Consider the following 18,338-nt stretch of genomic DNA (forward strand, 5'->3'; position numbering starts at 1 on the left):
CATAATGACACACATTATAAACTTCAAAGCGAGGAGCAGGGCAGGGAATTAAAGAGGAATACAAGCGGCAGGTTTGATCAAAGCACATTATGTGCAAGTATGCAAATACCACAGTGAAACCACTTTGTGCAATTAATTTATGATAACACTTTTTTAAAACAGAGAAAACAATTAGATATATGCTGGGATAACAAATTAATACCATCAAAATCATTTCTGTGAGAGGCTACAGCACACACAAGCACATTGACACACACATACATACATGCGCACACACACACGCACACACACACATACACACACACACATATTCCTGAAGAAATTAAAATACTGCTTTAGGACTACTCTTAAAGCTTTATCTGTAGCATCAGTGAATCAAGTTTCCGAGTATTTGCCAAGAAGCATGGTATATGTGACAAGTCTTGTAAAAGAGGGCTCAGATGGTATCTATTAACAGGGAAGTTCCACATTTGGCCTCAGTTTTCATATCCTCCAGAATAACTGCTTTCTCATACTTTCTAGCTCACCATTGGGGGAATTACTCTTCAGTGATTAAACCAAGGAAGGCAACCTAGAAGAGGGTCAGATGCTCCCAGAAGCTTTCCAGGAAGAGGGAGGAGATTGAGCTGACAAACACCAGAATTTCTGCATTTGGGGAAACAAGGAAAATTCCAGCTATGCTTCTTATCCTACACAATCATTTTTCTCCTGTGTTCTGTTGGAGCTTTGCTGATGCAGTGTATTTGAGGTCAATTTTTTAAAGAAAAAAATGTAAAGCAAAGAAAAAGGAAAAAGGATGAAAGAAATAAAAAAGGAAGGAAGATGGGAGGGACAGAGAAATGGAGTGAGAAGCAAAGAAGGAAGGAAGAGGAGGGAGGGAGGAAGGGAGGGAGAAAGGGAGGGAGGGATGGAGGGAGAGAAGTGCCAGATAAGGCCATTCCATTTTCATGATTCCAAAGCATTCCTGGAAATGGAGCCATCACTCTTTCTGATGACTACTTTTCTACTCTGTTTTTAACTTAGATAAAGTGAACCTAGTTAAGCCTAAGAAAATGCATTTCTTTTGATATAAAAGCAAAGAGTGAAGTGGGGTTCCCCCATCAAAAAATACTGAGAAGGATTGATTAAAGAGATGCTTGACTAAATTTGGCAACATTTCAGTGATAACTTTCCAGAGAGTCTTATAGTGAATTTTGTATCCTGTCACACTCTGTATTATTGTAAGTCATATTTCCTATAAAATTGCAGACTTAGTGGATTTTAAAAGTGAATGATCCTCTGAAATTTTTTTATTTGAGCATTTCTAAGCAAGCTTTTTTTTTTCATGTAAAAAGCAGAGCTCCAGTCATACGGGGATTCTGTCCTCATCTATGTTTGGAAAGACCCTGTGTAGTATCCTTCTTTCAGCAATTCACATTGCCTTAGCTTTAGAAAAGCATCCAGGAAGCCTGCAGGAAAGAAATCCTTTTCCCTGTGTTTAACCCAGCAATTCTCAGACCTATGTAACTAGAGAGTGTTTTTTTGTACATAACATCTGTTTATTTCCATCTGGCAGAATTATTAAAGAATGCACCAGAAAATACTGACTTCCGTGCCTTTCCTAACTTCATCAAAATAACAGTGAAGAGTTCTGAACTTCACAGGCTGTTTTGTTGTTGTAGGTGTGCAGAAATACATGAAGGCCAACCAAATGGCTAGAGGCTATTTATGCTGGATAGGTTATAGGAAGAGACAAGCAGTGATCATTTGTATTTTGGCAGAGAATCAAAGACAGGAAAGGGAGTGGGAAAGCTTCATGGTAGAAAAAGGGAACGTTTCAGGTATGATTGGAGGCTATTGGCATGTGGACATTGTAGGGGAGCTCATCAGAAGCGAATATTCTAGGTTTTTGATTTAGGGGGTCAGTATTGTTTTTAATGGTTGGATCCAGGAAATCAGAACAGAAATTTGGGAAGTGTTAATTATTAATAAGACTCTTAGTTGTTTGGGATGGATTGTTGTGGTATTTATGATTTGGATTTTTGGGTTATTCATTGGAGATGGTGATCTGGTTTCCTATGATTTGAAGCTAGAAGACTGGCTTCTGGGTAGGTTTTTACAGACAGTGGTCTGGATCCTGAGCTGTTACAGCATGTTATGGTTACGATTTTGCTTTCTATATCTGCCCAGAGTTTGTCCATTTGTATAGTCATTTAAGGAAATGAAGGCAGTACAGAGATGTCATAAAGCAGGTAGAAGAGGCTGCTGGTCACATTTATGGGACATTATTGATGCTACAGTCATTAAGATTATTCAAAGGAAACAGACTTATAGATTTAGAAATTTGAGGTGAGACATACACCTGATATTTCAAATAAAATAAGAGAAAGCTAATGCCCTCCCTCCCTCCCTCTTTCCTTCCTTTCTAATTGCACGTAGGGAAGCATGATAATTCTCTTCTCAAGTATAAGATCAAAACAAGCAAACAGACAAAAAACAAGTAATGTTCATTCTGGAGAAAATATACTCAAGGATACTTTGTTAAAAAAAAAAGACAAAAGAGCCATTTGGCAGAAATGTGTCCCAATGTGATAATAAAATGAAATGAAAAAATAAAATAAAAATCTCACTCTAACTGCAAGTCAAGGGCATAGTAAGAAAGAATCATATGATTTGGCTAGAAAACATACATTTTAAACTATCCTTTTCATTTTTAACTAATGGAAATGTTATCTGAAAGTAGGCACAGAAAACACATTTCCCAAACATTAACCATTATATAACTCTTTCCTTGACTGTGTTATAGGCACAAGTGCATGCAGTAGACTTAGCAGGTCATTAAGTACTAGAGTCTAGTTATTTGGTGCATCCTGGGGAGACACTGTTGCTCCTACTGTCCCACCAGCAGCCACACATTTTCTTTTGTTTTTTCCTCTTTTTGTTATTCTGGACTGACACCTAGGAAGCTGGAATAAAGGCATCATTTAAGAAATGTCAAGTTTATGCAGTGAGGGGTGGCAAGAGAGAGGGGAGGAGGAGGAGGAAGATGGCATCATGGAGTGTGCATGCGCATAGTGCTTGATCTTTTCTTGGAGTCCTTTCATGTCTGTGGTTGTACTCTGCTCTTGCAATCTACCTGTGAGGAAAACATACTGCACACCATCATCCCCACTTTTCACATATGAAAACTGAAACAAATGAGTTGCTTAAACTCAAATGCACACAGCAGGTGGGGAATGCAGATCTGAAAAAGGAAGCATAGGTCATCTCCACTAAGCTTCTCACTTTACAGATGAAACAAATGGTAGCCAAAATATTCCCTAGTCAGGTAACCAGAGAGAATACTGTGAGGACTGAGAACAAAACGCAGCAGGTGTCAGAGTAACTCATCGGAAATACTTACCTCATCAGCATGGTCAGTCTTGAACTGTAGCCTTCTGGTTTTTGCCTGATTTCCACCCCCCCACTAGGATTAGTTATAATATCTTTATTCATGGGACTTGCTATGTTTTATAAATAGGCATGTTGAAATAGCAACACAGCTGATATGCTAACATAACCATTATACTGAGTAGCTCTACATACCATAGATATCTGATGCTCAAGTGAGATACATCTTTGAGGAATGTGACTGAAGTCTTAAACTTGTAAGTTAGAATTTGTTTGTATGCTTTTGATGTTAAGACAAAAACCGCAGTATGTAAAATATGATGGTCACCTCAGTACTTCAATGAAGTACACTTGAAAATTTTAGGGAACTTATCTTTGATTACCTAAGATAAAACTTAAGCAATTGATTTAGTAAGCACCCTTCCTGACCTTTATTTTTTTTTGCCTTACTAATAATTATTCCCATATGATTCACACAGAAATGGAAATTTGGTAATTACTCACCTAATTTGATCAGGGTTGACAAGGAACTAATTAATCCTGCCTACTCTTGATTCAATTTTGGGTTTAAATTAGTTAATTTAGCTTAAAGGAAGCATGAGTTAAAATGACAGAACAATTCACTATATGTATTTTAATGCCACTATATTATACATATGTACACATTACCTAGTATATATCACACATAAATTTACTACATGTATATTTATGTGTACATACATTTGTACATACATACCTATGCATAGATACATATGTATACACATTGCATTTCTATAATTTACATAGTTACTAAACATTAGTTACAGAATTATAGTTAAAGTTGGTCTTATAAGCTTATAAATGTGACTTTTAAAATTTCCTGCATCCCAATTATTTTGTTTCTGTAACATTTAATATTTATAGTAGTAACTAGGGTTCAATTAGGACATAATGTTTCTTAGCCTCACAAAAAGAACATCTCATGAATAAGACTTCTAAAAGGCTCTAAAATTGTATTTGTTGAGAAGGATCTTGGGTAATTTCATTCTCAAAGCCTGCCTGTTTCCATCAGTAAAATGGGTACCAAAGTGTCTTTCTCATTGCCTGGCACAGAGTTAGTAACTCATATTTGCCCATCCCTGACATGTAATGATTTAGTCATCTTGACATTTCCTTCTGGTAAAGAAGAAATAATATTATCAGCCTCCAAGTAATTAAAACTTAAATACCAAACACAAATCAACTAAATGAGACAGAAAAATCAATGCTATCAGATATGTGAGCTGAGTCAATTACTACAACTATTAAAAAGAGTAAAACCAGAGTTACAGTAAGCCCAGAGTTTAATATGAATTTATTATCAAGACATTGCAACAGAGTAGAATCTTGGGGATATTTGAGTGCAGGCACATCCAAACACTCACCTTGGCTTACCAAGAGGCCTAGGAAGTATATGTTAGCTCCTCTTTGATCGTTGATGCACTCATTTGTAAACTACAGATATGCACACCTATCTCACAGGGATCAGAAGGCTTAATACATGCAAAATGTTTAGCAAAATGCCTGGCACAGAGTAACAGTACAACAGATGATGGTTTTTGTAACTGCAATGCTAGATATTCTCTTCAAGAAACACTTCATTGTTTTCTTACAGTCCTTAACCTGAGCAAGTGGGGGTCACGTTTTTCCACTGGGGACTTGTGAATCCATCTTTAGCACTGACTTTGTGTCCCTTTTGTCCCCAGGGATGGTGAACTTCAGTGAAGTGTCTGGATACCCTGTGCTACAGCACTGGACAGTCCGGTCTGTGATGTACCACATCAAACTCAACCAAGCAGTGGTATCTCAGGGTGAGCACTGAAGCAAGCATGTTTGTCCCCTCCACTGTAGCACTGGGAATTCATTACAAGGCAGGAAACCTCCAGCCCTAATGTTGAAGAAGTAGCCTGTGCAAGCTCCTCTATGAGATAAGAAACCTGGATACTCAGATTTAAGGGTAAATGGTTAGAATGAGATTTTTTTCCTAAGCACTGATGAAATTGAAAATTGGATCTTGGACTATAGAAGACATGGAGTTGGTAAGACTGGGAGCAGGAAAAGGAACTATCATTTTCTTCCTGAGGTCATCCAGAGTTGGGGAGAATAACTTAGAAATTGAAAACATTAACCATCCAAAAAGCAACAATTTAGCATACAGAAAAGTGAGAAAGATAGGATAATAGAAAAAGAGGAAGAACAATAGAAGAGCTCAAGGACAGTGCCCAGAGCCTGAGTTCAAGCTCCATGGACCATCCAAATAAAAAGGAAGAAGGAAACATCTGAAGTATTTTATGTATCAAAGTATGTAGAGTATAGTTTTCCTAAGTTGCCCAGATTGGCCTTGAACTGATGATCCTCCTGCCTTAGCCTCTTGAATAGCTGGAGAAGGCTGAGTAGAGATGTGTCACTGTGCATGGCCCAGTGTTTATTTATATCAACCAAGATGTAACTCTCATTGTAATTATATGTGAGAAAATATTTTTGTAGCAATGTTTATATTTACGTTCTAATGGTTAAGATAAAGCAATGTCTAAATTATGAAATACAGAATAATGTTGGAAAATGTTCAGATTAAAGTAAATTCTCTGATTTCTAATAAAAAAGAACAAAAACAAACAAACAAACAAAAAGTATGTAGAGTAGAAAGATCAAATCCCAGGGCAGCCGTGTGCTGGTAGCTCATTCCTATAATCCTAGATACTCAGGGGGCTGAGATTTGAGGATCACAGTTCCAAGCCAGCCCATGAGACTCTTATTTCCAATAAAATATTCAGAGCTGTGGACATGTGGCTCAAGTGGCAGCCTTGAGCAAAAGAGGCCCTGAGTGCAAGTCCAGGACTGGCACACATACAAAAATAAAACCCCAGCAGGGTGAGGGTGCAGTGGTTCACACCTGTAATTCTAGCTTCTCGGGAGGCTGAGATCTGAAGATCACCGTTCAAAGCCTGACTAGGCACTAAAGACCTTGAGACTCCTTTCTCCAATTAATCACTAGAAAACGGGAAGTGAGGCTATGGCTTAAGGGATAGGGTGGTAGGCCTTGAGCTGAAGAGCTCTGGGATAGCACCCAGGACCAGAGTTCAAGCCCTATGACCCACAAAAAATATAAATAAATAAAATCCCAGAGCAACAGAGGACTATAACTACATATAATAATATATCCTATGAAGAGCATATAAAATATAGGTATAATATATTTAGTAAATTAAGGAGTAGGGACTTTTAATTCAAACTTGAAATTACTTCTGGTCAGCAATAAGAGAGTGTTAGCATGGATAGGAAGAGGACAAATGCTAGAGGACAAAGAGAAGGTTATGAGGAGAAATGAGATGTAGACTTAAAAGAACACTGCTACATGAATGGGCAGTGAAAATCCGTTGATACAGAACTTTCCTGTAGGACATAACAGGACTCACTTGTTTTACTTTGAGAGAGTTCTTGGCAGAAATGAGGACTGTATTAAAGGAAATTCTGCAGTTGCAGAACATGCAGAATGAACTAAGACATTTTTCATTCTAAAAAAAATACGCTAATCAAAACTCTATATCATTCATACACTCTGTACCCAACATTGATTCTGGGCAAGGCAGGGGATTTAGCAATCCAATTTCTCTGTTGCTAGGACCTTTCAGACTCTGGTGATATGTACATTTGTAGTTGGGGTCGCATGCCTTGGCTATACTCTGCTTTGCCTAGCCAGGACACCAGCGTATAGAAAAGGAGGGCTTTCTAAAGTTATCTAGATATAGAAGGTATTGGATTTGGAAAATTTACAATAGGACACCTTTCCTGTGAGGACTGTTCACATAAAGAGAGCAAGAAAGATCGAGGGTAGTTGGCCATGGAGAAGGTGAAATGGAAAACATGTCATTCCACTTGTTATTTGCCAGTCTTTTAATTTTTTTCAGAAAGAAAATATAAGTAGAGTATCAGTGACCTTACTTTTCCAATACTGTTTTCCTTTTGCTCATTACCAAGTCCAAAGACAATAATTGCAAACTTTTCTCATCAAGACCAATAATTGAATACATGTTATGTCATGACTTTGTGCATACAATCCCCCACATTGATACAACACATGTTTTGTGAGACATATCATCTTACAATTTGAAAGGGTCACTGCCTTTCTTTGTGTTCCTATTTTAGCCTGTACTATTCTTTTCCTATTAAATATTATTATTTGAACTGACTGCATTGATTCCATGTCATGATCTGCAATATGAGCGGGAAAAACAGCTTACATAATGGATACAAGAGTGGAGTTTTGCTAATGTCTGCCTAACGTCCTCCAAATTAATGGCACAAACATTTGGCCTGACAAGACATTGATTTAGGAGCTGAAACATCTGATTTGGTCACACAGATAACCATAGCTAGTTTTCTGATAGTTCTCTGGGGGGCCACCCAGTCTCATTTGGGGATGGATTACCTGGGGGATACATGGATCCAAACTGTGAGTCCTCACTCTTCTTATTGCCTCATAGCCTTCAGTAATGCTCTGCATTCCTTGGATGGGGCTACATCTCGTGCAGATTTTGTAGCCTTGCTGGACCAGTTTGGCAACCATTACATCCAGGAAGCTATCTACGGCTTTGAGGAGTCCTGTTCAATCTGGTACCCAAACAAGCAAGTCCAACGGCGACTCTGGATGGAGTATGAAGACATCAGTAAGGGTGAGTGGCATTCTCTGCAGAAAAACCTACAGCTCCCTCATGTACGAGCTTCCCTCCAATATCCACATTACTGAATATGAGGAGTCTGTCTGGAAAAATTTGGGGATCTCATCCATGCTGTGTGCTCTTCCTTACAATGTCCAAAGTTTAACCAGTAAACCAAATCAACTGGGCTTGATTCAAGAAATTTTAGATGCTGGAGTGTGTATCTAAACTCTATAGTCACTGTATTTGTTACTGTGGAGAGGGTCCACTGAGGATTTTATAACACTATCTATTCTGCTGTCACAGCAAAGACATTATTAGACTGCTGTTATGGAACAGGAAAAATGGAGAGAGTTCTTCAATCTTCCCTACCACCTCTTGCCCAAGGCAACCCCAAAACACAGCTTAGCACTCTCTTCCTGCAACTACACACACACACACACACACACACACACACACACACACACACACACATCTTCCTTATTCCATACTGTCCTATGTATAGGTTCAGTTATCCTATTCATTTATGTGATGAAGAAATTTCCATTGTATTACATATTTAAATGGCTCTGGGTGAGAGACTTACAAATAAACCCCTATCTGATGTCTTAAAAGAAAGTTAATATTCAGTCCTAGTAGTATAAGGAATTGTAATTTCTGAGTGCTTTCTGGAACAATAGTAATGCCTAATATATCTGTAATCTGATCAACCATAACTGCTTTAAATTGCCATTCATGTAATTTCTCCTGAGCTTATCTCAATAGTATTGTGATGAAGCCATGTGAGCAAGTGATGAGTTAGCACAGGATTCCTCCAAAATAAGGGACCAGTCTGCTTTCAGCAGAACATCCAAGTCACAAAATGTACTCCTGTTCCTATAGTATTCTTGGTTCTGTGAAGTTCTGTATATGTCCCTGTTTTACCTTCTGAAGAGGTAACAAAGCTTTGATAGCATCTCTTCTGGCTGAGCTCTTTCTTTCAGGAGCAAGAGATTTGTTTTTGGGTCGCATTACTGCAAGTGTCATCCCTTGTACTAATCTCTGTAACTCAAAGATGCAGTCACAGGCTTCTGATATTTCTTCAAACTTTAGGATTGTAATTCTGCTCTGATTCCGTTTTGCCAAGACAGCAGTCTAATGTCAGCAAATGTGGATAAGGACAGTTTCAGTTAGTGTTTCTATGCCAGCGCTCCGGGATGGAACCAAGAGGCTCAGTCCTTCACTAATTCAGTCTGCCAATTACTCACGGATTACGGGGGCCTGGGATTTCTGGGAGAGCAGAATTTGACCTTATCCAGAGCTTCTGATTTTATAAATTGTTTTTCTTCCAAGCATCACAGTGTTCTTTAGGTAAAACACTGAGTTTTGTCACAGGTTTTACCATGGTTGTGATGCTTTTGTTTTCTTTTGTTTTTCCTGCTTCTCCTGATTCAAAACTCTTTTGTCACTCAGAGAACAATTTTGCCACAGTTCAACAGTTTACCTGAGTTTTCTGGGATATTTATGTAAATCTTTGGTTGTTACCCAGCTTAAGAGACATTCAAACATTTTAGTATGACCATCAAAAATTCATGTTATCATGTTCTAATTATTGTATATGTTCACCATCCCTATTCCTAGGCTTTATCTATAAGCAATAAGGTTTATCTATTTTATTGCTTGATCTAGTTCTTACTTTTAAATACTATCTTTCATCCTCAGGAATTAATCTCCTTTTATACTAAATCCCTAAATGTAGGACTAAGACTGTGGCTCAGTGGGTATAGCACCTACCTAGCAAGAATAAGGCCACTAAACCCAAAACCCTCCATGAGGGTATCCTATTGATTATAATAAGTTTATAAAGCAAAGGAGCTGCTTTTTACATCATGAGAAGATCAGTGAAGAATAGGACATTACCCTAGGGTGACAAGAGTGTTGAGAGAATGTCATCTGCTATGACTCAAGGGAATATTGTTTGTTGTTATTGTTGTTACTGTTTTAAACTTGAGACCTTCAATTATGTGTCCCTGCCAGATCCCACTTTAAAGTCCCTCTAGAAAAAGCATTTCTCTATTTTTTGTTTCACAGGTACTCTGTGCCTATGACTATATGTCTAAAATTGCTCATTGGAAAAGGAGTTGATTGTGGTAAAATAAAATGGAAAGAGAATTGAATTTGGCAGTTGGAAATCTAGACTGCCAAAGATTTTAGTTTAGTCAACTGCTTATCTAGATTTCAGTTCATACTCTCTAGTCACAAAGTTTGAAAATTCCTCATTGTCAGAGAAGCATTCTCAAATTAGGCATTTCACTAGCTCCATTATTCTGTGATAGCCAGTTTTCTATTAGTATTTTTTCAAGTACTTAAGACCGACTTCCAAAGAGACCAAGTTCAGTCTGACTGCCAGTTTTGAAGATTTCCATCCATGGTGAATTTGGAACCTTTTTTTTGAGGTCTATGATGAAGCAGCACATCATGTCACCAGTTCATGGTAGAGCAAGTTACTAATCACATGGTGGCCTGGAAACAAAAAAATCAAGAAAGGGTTGTGGTACCAGACACCCCTTCAAGGACATGTCAGCTTAGTGAAAATCTCGCCCCAGGCATCTTTTGCCAATGGCCATGGCCCAGAAACCAACTTATTTATACATGGTCTTGGAGCCAGGATGTGTATAAATCATAACATCTACAGTCTTAACATTCTCAAGAGTTTCCAGGTGCTGGGTGGGTCCAGCCTGTAACTACAGTGACCCAGGAGGCTGACATTTAAGGACTAAAGCCAGCCAGTACAGGGAACTCTATGAGACTATTATCTTCAATTAACTGCCAGAAAACTGGAAGTGGCACTGTGACTCAATGGGATAGAGAGCTAGCCTTGAAGGAAATAGCTCAGGGAGAGTGTATAGGTCCTGATTTCAAGCCGTACGACTGACACACACAAAAAATTCTCAAGAGTTAAGTTCTAAAGACAATAATTGCAAACTTTCATTCATGACAAATCCTGGCCTTTTTACACACTAAGTATTTGCTTAACAGCTATCTCCTCTTCTCCATTTTGTTTTCAAGACTGTACGAAGTTGTTGAATGAAGTCTCCCGAAAACATTGAAGCTGGCACTGATGGTTTGCGGATCTTAACTATGAGTCTTAGGAGGCTGAGATCTTTAGGACCATGGTTAGATAAATCCATGAGATTCTTATCTCCAGTTAACCAGCAAAAATCCAGAAATGGAGCGGTGACTCAAATGATAGAGTGCTAATCTTGAGTGTCAAGCTAAATGATAGGGCTTAACTGTTGACTTCAACCCACAGTACCAGCACAGAAAAACAAAAATGAGATTGAGGAAAGAAAAGGTGAAGGCTAGTCAATGGTATAAAACTCCAGTTAGTTTAAAGGAATAAATTCAGGCACACCATGATAGAGCGGGGTGAATTTTAGTTAACAAAGTAGCTAGAAGAAGAGAAAGTTTTGCCTGTATTCATCATAAAGAAATGATGCCAGTTTAAGGTGATAGATATGCTAATTACTCTGATTTGATTATTACCCAAAGTATACATGAATCAACACATCACATTGTAGCTCATAAATTTCTACAGTTATTATGTGTCCATAAAATCATTCAAAGTAGCTTGCTCATGTACCTCTTGTGCTTTGGTTTCCTGCCACTATGCTCCATTCTACAATTCACCATCTGTTACCTTTTTAAAATGCAATTTAATGGCATCACTCCTCAGCTTGAAGCCCTTCACTAAGTCCTTGTTACCTTCCTGGCAGGACCAGCATGAATTCACTCCTGTATTAGTGTCCTGTGGCTGAAGTAACAAATCACCACCAACTTGGAGGTTTCAAACAAAACAATTTATTTTCCTCTGCTTCTGGAGGTTGTAAGTCCAAATTGAGTTTCTCTTAGGCTAGATTCAGCAAGGATAGTTCTTCAGGAAACTGTAGAGCAGGGTTTTCCAGGACCCAAGTTTGGAAAAGTGCCTTGAGGATTTCTACATATCTGAGCCTCATAACACATGCTTCCCATGCTAACCAGTCCTGTCTTTCATTCCAACTCCATTGCTTTCCCTTCCTGTTGTGCAAGAACAAACTCAAAATCAACACTTCTTCAAAGCCTCCTTGATGCTCTAGGAAGAGCTCTTTGTTGTCTACTTTATGCTCTTACAGCTCTGTGTAAGAAGGTTTTCCCAGTATTATTCCCATTTCTCTGTGTTATCATTTCCCTATAGGTCTGTGTTCCATAATATCTGCCTTGATAGCACTGATGATATTTCTCTTTCATGTGTTTAAATTTTAAGAGTTCTTTCATTGAAAATATTGAAAATTCATAAAACGACATAAAATGAGAAGTAAATCCTCATTCCAATTTCCCAGTAAGCTAATCACATTCCCCAGGGACAATCAGATAGTCATTACTACCAGTTTATTGTCTATTCATCCAGAATTGATCTATGTGTCGTCATTTGGAAATGAGCAAGCAATTTGTATAAAAAGGGATAAATGAAGGTACAGTCATTAATACGTATGTGTGCATATATGTGTGTATACATATACATGCAGGAGTAAAATAATTTAATTCTTAGATTTATAGAGATGTGTGTGTATAAACATATATATGCAGTCCTGTATCCATACATACCATATAGAGAGAGACATGTATATTTGATTTCAAACTAACTTCACTTATGAATAAGAGCAAATTACATGTTTGGCTCAAGATTAGGATAAGGATGAGGACTTTTTATTTATATTTTTGTTATGAAAATGTCCATATGGCTTTTCCCATAGTAAGTTTGTGATTCTTTTCGATCTAAATTCCTTAAAATTTTTTTCAAAGTATTTCTTGAAAAGTTTTTGTTATTTTGGATCAGCACTTATTACATTAACCTAGAAAAGCAAAATGCATAATTGCATTTATAGAAAGCTGAACTCTGAACAGAAGTCTGGCAGGAAGTACATTATGACCACATCTTATTAGTCTCTGTGCCTCACATATGATTAACATCCACAGCTTGTTGAAAGAATGAATCCTTAATATGTTCTTACTTCAGGAAAAAATAATAAAGGGTTATAGATCTGTAAATCTCAGAGAAGTGATCAGGGAAAAGTGAGTTTTCCTCAAACAAAACTTTCAGGGATTTAGTTTTAATCCTCCACCAGATACACTAAGCACAGCACATTTTCTTTCTTCTTCTTCTTCTTTTTTTGTACTCCTTTCAGGAGTGGATTTCCTTAGGCCTTTCTTCCCTTCCTTTTCCAATATAACTTTTATTGTTACTTTAGAACTGACCTTTGCCATTGCTTTTTTAGCCATTGCTTTGGGTGCATATCAGCCAGGTCATCTGGGTTGAGAAATTGCAATAAGCCAGGTTTCTTTCCCCCTGCAACTTCTAGTCTGCAAAACACATTTTTCACCCCTATGTAGTTGCCTCCTCATGGGGAAAGCTGAACTCCAGTGTCTTCCCCTTCCTCCATGACTCATGCTCTAAGCCATTATCCGGCTGCTGTAAAACAAACAAAGGACTTAATAATCCTATTGCACATTGTATTTTCACCACACAAGGTCTCTACATTCATGTTTTGGTCCTTTGAGGTGGCTTGATTTGGTTTTTGTTGTACTGGTGTTTGAATCGGGGCTTCATGATTGTTAGGCCAGCACACTTAACACCATGGCTCCCAGCCTTACAGCTTTACTTGTTTTTCAAATAGGATCTCATATTTTTGTCAAGGACAGTCTGGACTGAGGTATAATTAATTTTTCCTGGGTAGCTGGAATGGCAGAGATAGCTTGTTTGTTGATATGCAGTCTTGTTAACTTTTATCCAGGATAGCCACAAACTGTGATCGTGTCAATCTCCACTTCCTGAAGTAGCTATGTGAGCCACTGTGCCTAGATTATTGTTTGTTTTTGTTTTGTTTTTCCTTTTTGTTTCAATGTATAGACTCAGAAGGATAGACTCAGTAGATTACTTTCCCCAGGATAACGGACAGATTTTATGCTGTGGTAGATACAAAGCAACACCTGAATAAGGAGGCAGCCTTCTAATGCCACTCTGTGAGTGACACAGGCTGACACAGGTCTTGTGTAGGAGACTTGTGTATGTGCAATTTGTAGACTCATTTGCTAAATTGTAGCACATGGCTTAAAAAAATGTGATCAAGTTAAGAACACACAGTTACAGACTTACATTGAAGAGCAGTAACAAATTTCTATAATGCTTTGTTTGAAATCCCTTGGGTTGCAAACCAGCTCCAAATGCTCTTTCTGCAAGCATTTACAACAATGTTAGCACTCAAGCAATTATGGCAGATAGCTATTTTTTTAAATGATTAATTTATTCATTCCACATATATTTGCTAAAGGCCTATTCCGTGCAAAGCCCAACAGTGAGCAGAGAGTTGATGGAAACTCAACTGCTCTGAGATTCACAGTACAGAGGCCTGAGGAAGGTGGAGCCCAAGCTAAGCCTGTCCATGCTACAGACAAAGCCCTGGCAGAGCCTTTAATCTTTTCTAAACACATACATGAAGATTCATTTTGAGTCCCTAAGCTCCTAGCCTGTGATGCGTTGAGTCCAGAGTACACTGGCTTTATAAGTTAAGGGAGGAAGCTCCTAAGAATAATATTTAGCAGGGGCCAGAAGTGTGGCCTAATGGTAGTGTGCTTGCCTAGCATTCTTGAAGTCCTGGGTTCAATTCCCCAGAACCACATTCACAGAAAAAGGTGGAAGTGTTGCTGTGGCTCAAGTGGCAGAGTTCTAACCTTAAACAAAAAAGGTCCAAAGAACAAAACCTAGATACATAAGGCCATATAGTATGATGCTAAATGAAAGGACCTCCAGGATATAGAAACAAAAGCCATATAATGAGTAATTGTTGTCCTTAATGTACTACATTGTCTTTCATCTCTTTTGCTGTCCCTTGGTTACCTCATATTGTTATAGTATTTCACCTTGTTATCTGATATATTATATGTATTTGTATCTGGTTATTTGAAATAGGATAGGAAAGGGGGGAAAACAAGATGAGGGGTGGATGTGGGGGGTGGGATATGGGGACCAAGACACGAGAAAAGATTTCAATATTTGTGAAGTAATGCACCCTCTATCTGGTGAATATAATGTAACCCTTCTATTAATTACAATAAAATATATTAAAAAAAAGTCCAAAGACAGTGCTCAGAGCCTGAGTTCAAACCTCAGGACTGGCAAAAATAATAATATTATCAGATATGGTTCTTGTGCTACTATTTTTTGAGCACTTACTTTGAGCCAGATACTTTGCAAAGCATATAGCAGAGCTTTTTCTCATTTAATCTTCCAACTTATATCTGTCTATCCATATATATACCTATATATGGATAGATCTATCTATCTAGCTATATCTAAATGGATAGATATAGATATAGCTAGGTAGATCACTTCTCTCCCTATTTTATAGAAGGAAAGCCTCAGAGAGTTCTCTAGTAATTTGCATATGGTCACAAAACCAGGAAGTATCACAGTGTGGCTTACAATGGATGCCTTTGCTTACTGGACCATAGTAAGAACTTTAAGCCATTTAGCAAAGTAAGTTTAAGGTAAGATCGAAGAATTACTGAGTCTAGGACGCGAGTCTTAGATGAACAACATCAGGGCCCCATGTTGGATGAACTGCCAATCACTTCAATATTTTGGATGCTTGAAAATTTGGGGTATTATTATTATTATTATTATTATTGGCTGTGGTTTATGATATTTACACAGATATTAAGCTAGTTTTTATCCTCCCTTTCAGTAATATATTGCAGAATTGAATATGCATGAACACAAGATCTCATTACAATGGAGACTGATTCAGTAAGTCTAGGTAGGGCCTGAGATTCTGCATGTCTAGCAAGCTCTCAGATGAGACTAGAGCTCTTTCTTAGTCCCAAGACTACATTCTATTGATTTATCTTAGGGATTCACAAGTGGCTATCCCATCATCCCTTTTCATCCCATGAAGCACATGAACTTCAACAGGTAGGCTCCAGAGCTATGTTCTGTGTCATTTCTGCAGAGGAATGTCTTGGGCTGAGAGGCTTTTACTTTAGATCAAGACTTAACTCTGATTAAGCTCTTGATCATTTGGTTTTTGTGCAGAAAGTAGCTTGCATGCAGCATTGAACTGTCTTAAGCCCTCAGGCACTGAAAGAATTGGAAATATGCCAACAAGCAGGATTAAAGGTGATAAACTTTTTTTTTAAAGCCTTTATATTCTAGGAAATACTGTCCTCATCTTACTATCTAAAGTAAACTCTAGCTAGGTGACCTGAAATAATGTTCAAAGAGATTGTCATGACTTTTTTCACTAGTAATTACAAATTATGATAAACAGTTGCTCATTTTAACTTGGGTAGCAGATTGGTTGATAGGCCAATTTTGGTGGTAGTGTTACAATCCCTTTCATAAGTATGGACTGCCAATAACAACATATTTTCTATATCATAAAAGTTAGTTGTTACATTGTAATGTGGGTTTTTCTCAACTACTCTAAATGTTTAAGCTTTGCTTTCATAACTTGGTTAGTTGCTTCCTAGTTATGATCCTTTAGCCAAGAGCTACAATAGAGAATGCAGACATTGGTCTAGGCACTGAGCACATGATGAATGATAAAAAAATGATGAAAAGAGTCAGAAAATAGAATATAACAAATACATGAAAGCAACAGTTAAAGACATTGATAGATACTGTGAAGAGACTAAAATTAGTTGATGTACTGGAGGTTCACTAAAAAGCCAAGGACAGATTAAGATGGACAAGCATGGTAAAGATCTCAGGGGTGGGAGAATCAGATAATTGTGAGTTTAACACCTGAAAAGTAAGAAGGAGCTAGCTATACATATAGCTGGGGACAGAATAATACAGGTAGATGAAATAGCAAATACAAACCTTTACTACCCCCCACATAGGTTCCAGAATAATATACAAGAGGAGCTAACTGCTAAGCATAAGACTGATAGCCAGTCAACCACTTGTAGGCCACATAGGCTTGGATTCAATAATGGAACCCAACTTGCTCCATTTGTTAAGTTCAGCAGGATAATATGAGAATGATTTGTTGAGCCCATTTTGTTTGATCTACTATCCAGTTCAGGGTGCTACTGGGCTGGCCATATAATGGTACAGAACCAGAAGAAATAAATATGAATATAGGTTTAATAATTCAAGGCATATATTTATCATGCATCTTGATCAAGTTGTGGGATCAATTCCAAGGATATTTATCTGCAAGAAATATGTGAAGGATGTCTGGTGCTGGTGACTTATGCCTGCAATTATAGTTACTGAGGAGACTGAGATCTTCTGAGAATTGCAGTCCAAAGCCAGCCTAGGCAAAAAAAAATCTGTGCAATACTTATCTCCAATAAAAATATAAAACCTTGGGTTGGGAGTTTGGCTTAGTGGTAGAGTGCTTGCCTAGCAAGCACATACCTAGAAAAAAGCCGGAAGTGGTGCTGAGGCTCAAGTGGTAGAGGGCTAGCCTTGAGAAAGTCCAAGGACAGTGCTCAGGCCCTGAGCCCAGGCCCTGAACTGGCAAAAAAAAATAATAAAATAAAATAAAAAAATAAAAGTTCAAAGTGGAGATATGACACAAGAGGCAGAGCATCAGCCTTGAACAAAAAGCTAAGTGAGAGCATGAGGACCTGAGTTCAAGCCTTACTTGTGATACATAAAAATAATATTAATAAGTTAAAAAATAAAATAGCTCCCAGGGGAAGAACAAAAAGGTACAACACATCCATGCCTCTGATCATATAAAACAATCTTTATCAAAAAGAATACCTGGAAATGGAATCAAGAGGGTTCCTCTTCCTTTTCCTTTTGCTTTTTTGTCTTGTTTGTTTTCTACCTTAGGGGGCAAAAGAGAACATAAAAATGGAGGGACCAACCAGGAGTTTGGCCTTATGGTGGAGAGCTTGCTTAGCATGCACTAAGACCCAGGTTAGATTCCTCAGTACCACATATAGAAAAAAGCCAAATGTGGTGCTGAGGCTCAAGTGGTAGAGCTATAACCTTGAGAAAGACCAAGGACAGTGCTCAGGCCCTGAGTTCAAGGCCCAGGACTGGCAAAAAAAATGGAGGGACATAAAATGAACAAATGCTGCAGTGGTACTCAATAGAAACTATGTTAAAAATGAACTATAAAACTTGTGGGTAGGGACAGGAAGGAGAAAGTGGGAGATAATGAGAAGGAAGGGATAACATTGTCCAAACATTACCTGACTCATATACCTGTGAACCCTTCTGTGCATCACCTTTATAATAACAATACATTTAAATATAAA

General features: G+C 37.9%; 1 protein-coding gene across 2 annotated transcripts in view; it reads left to right on the plus strand.

Moving 5' to 3' along the window:
• Astn1 (astrotactin 1) overlaps positions 1-18,338 on the plus strand; it is a 299,981-nt gene that overhangs the window by 227,131 nt on the left and 54,512 nt on the right. For both annotated transcript variants that reach the window (XM_090340377.1, XM_090340378.1), the window contains exons 15-16: positions 5,094-5,198; positions 7,872-8,060. In XM_090340377.1, coding sequence (XP_090196503.1) covers positions 5,094-5,198; positions 7,872-8,060 — 294 coding nt within the window. The remainder of the gene's footprint in view (positions 1-5,093; positions 5,199-7,871; positions 8,061-18,338) is intronic.

The sequence above is a fragment of the Megascapheus bottae genome, chromosome 10 (genome assembly GCF_031878675.1).
Source record: "Megascapheus bottae isolate mThoBot1 chromosome 10, mThoBot2.hap1, whole genome shotgun sequence".
Taxonomy (NCBI): Eukaryota; Metazoa; Chordata; class Mammalia; order Rodentia; family Geomyidae; genus Megascapheus; species Megascapheus bottae.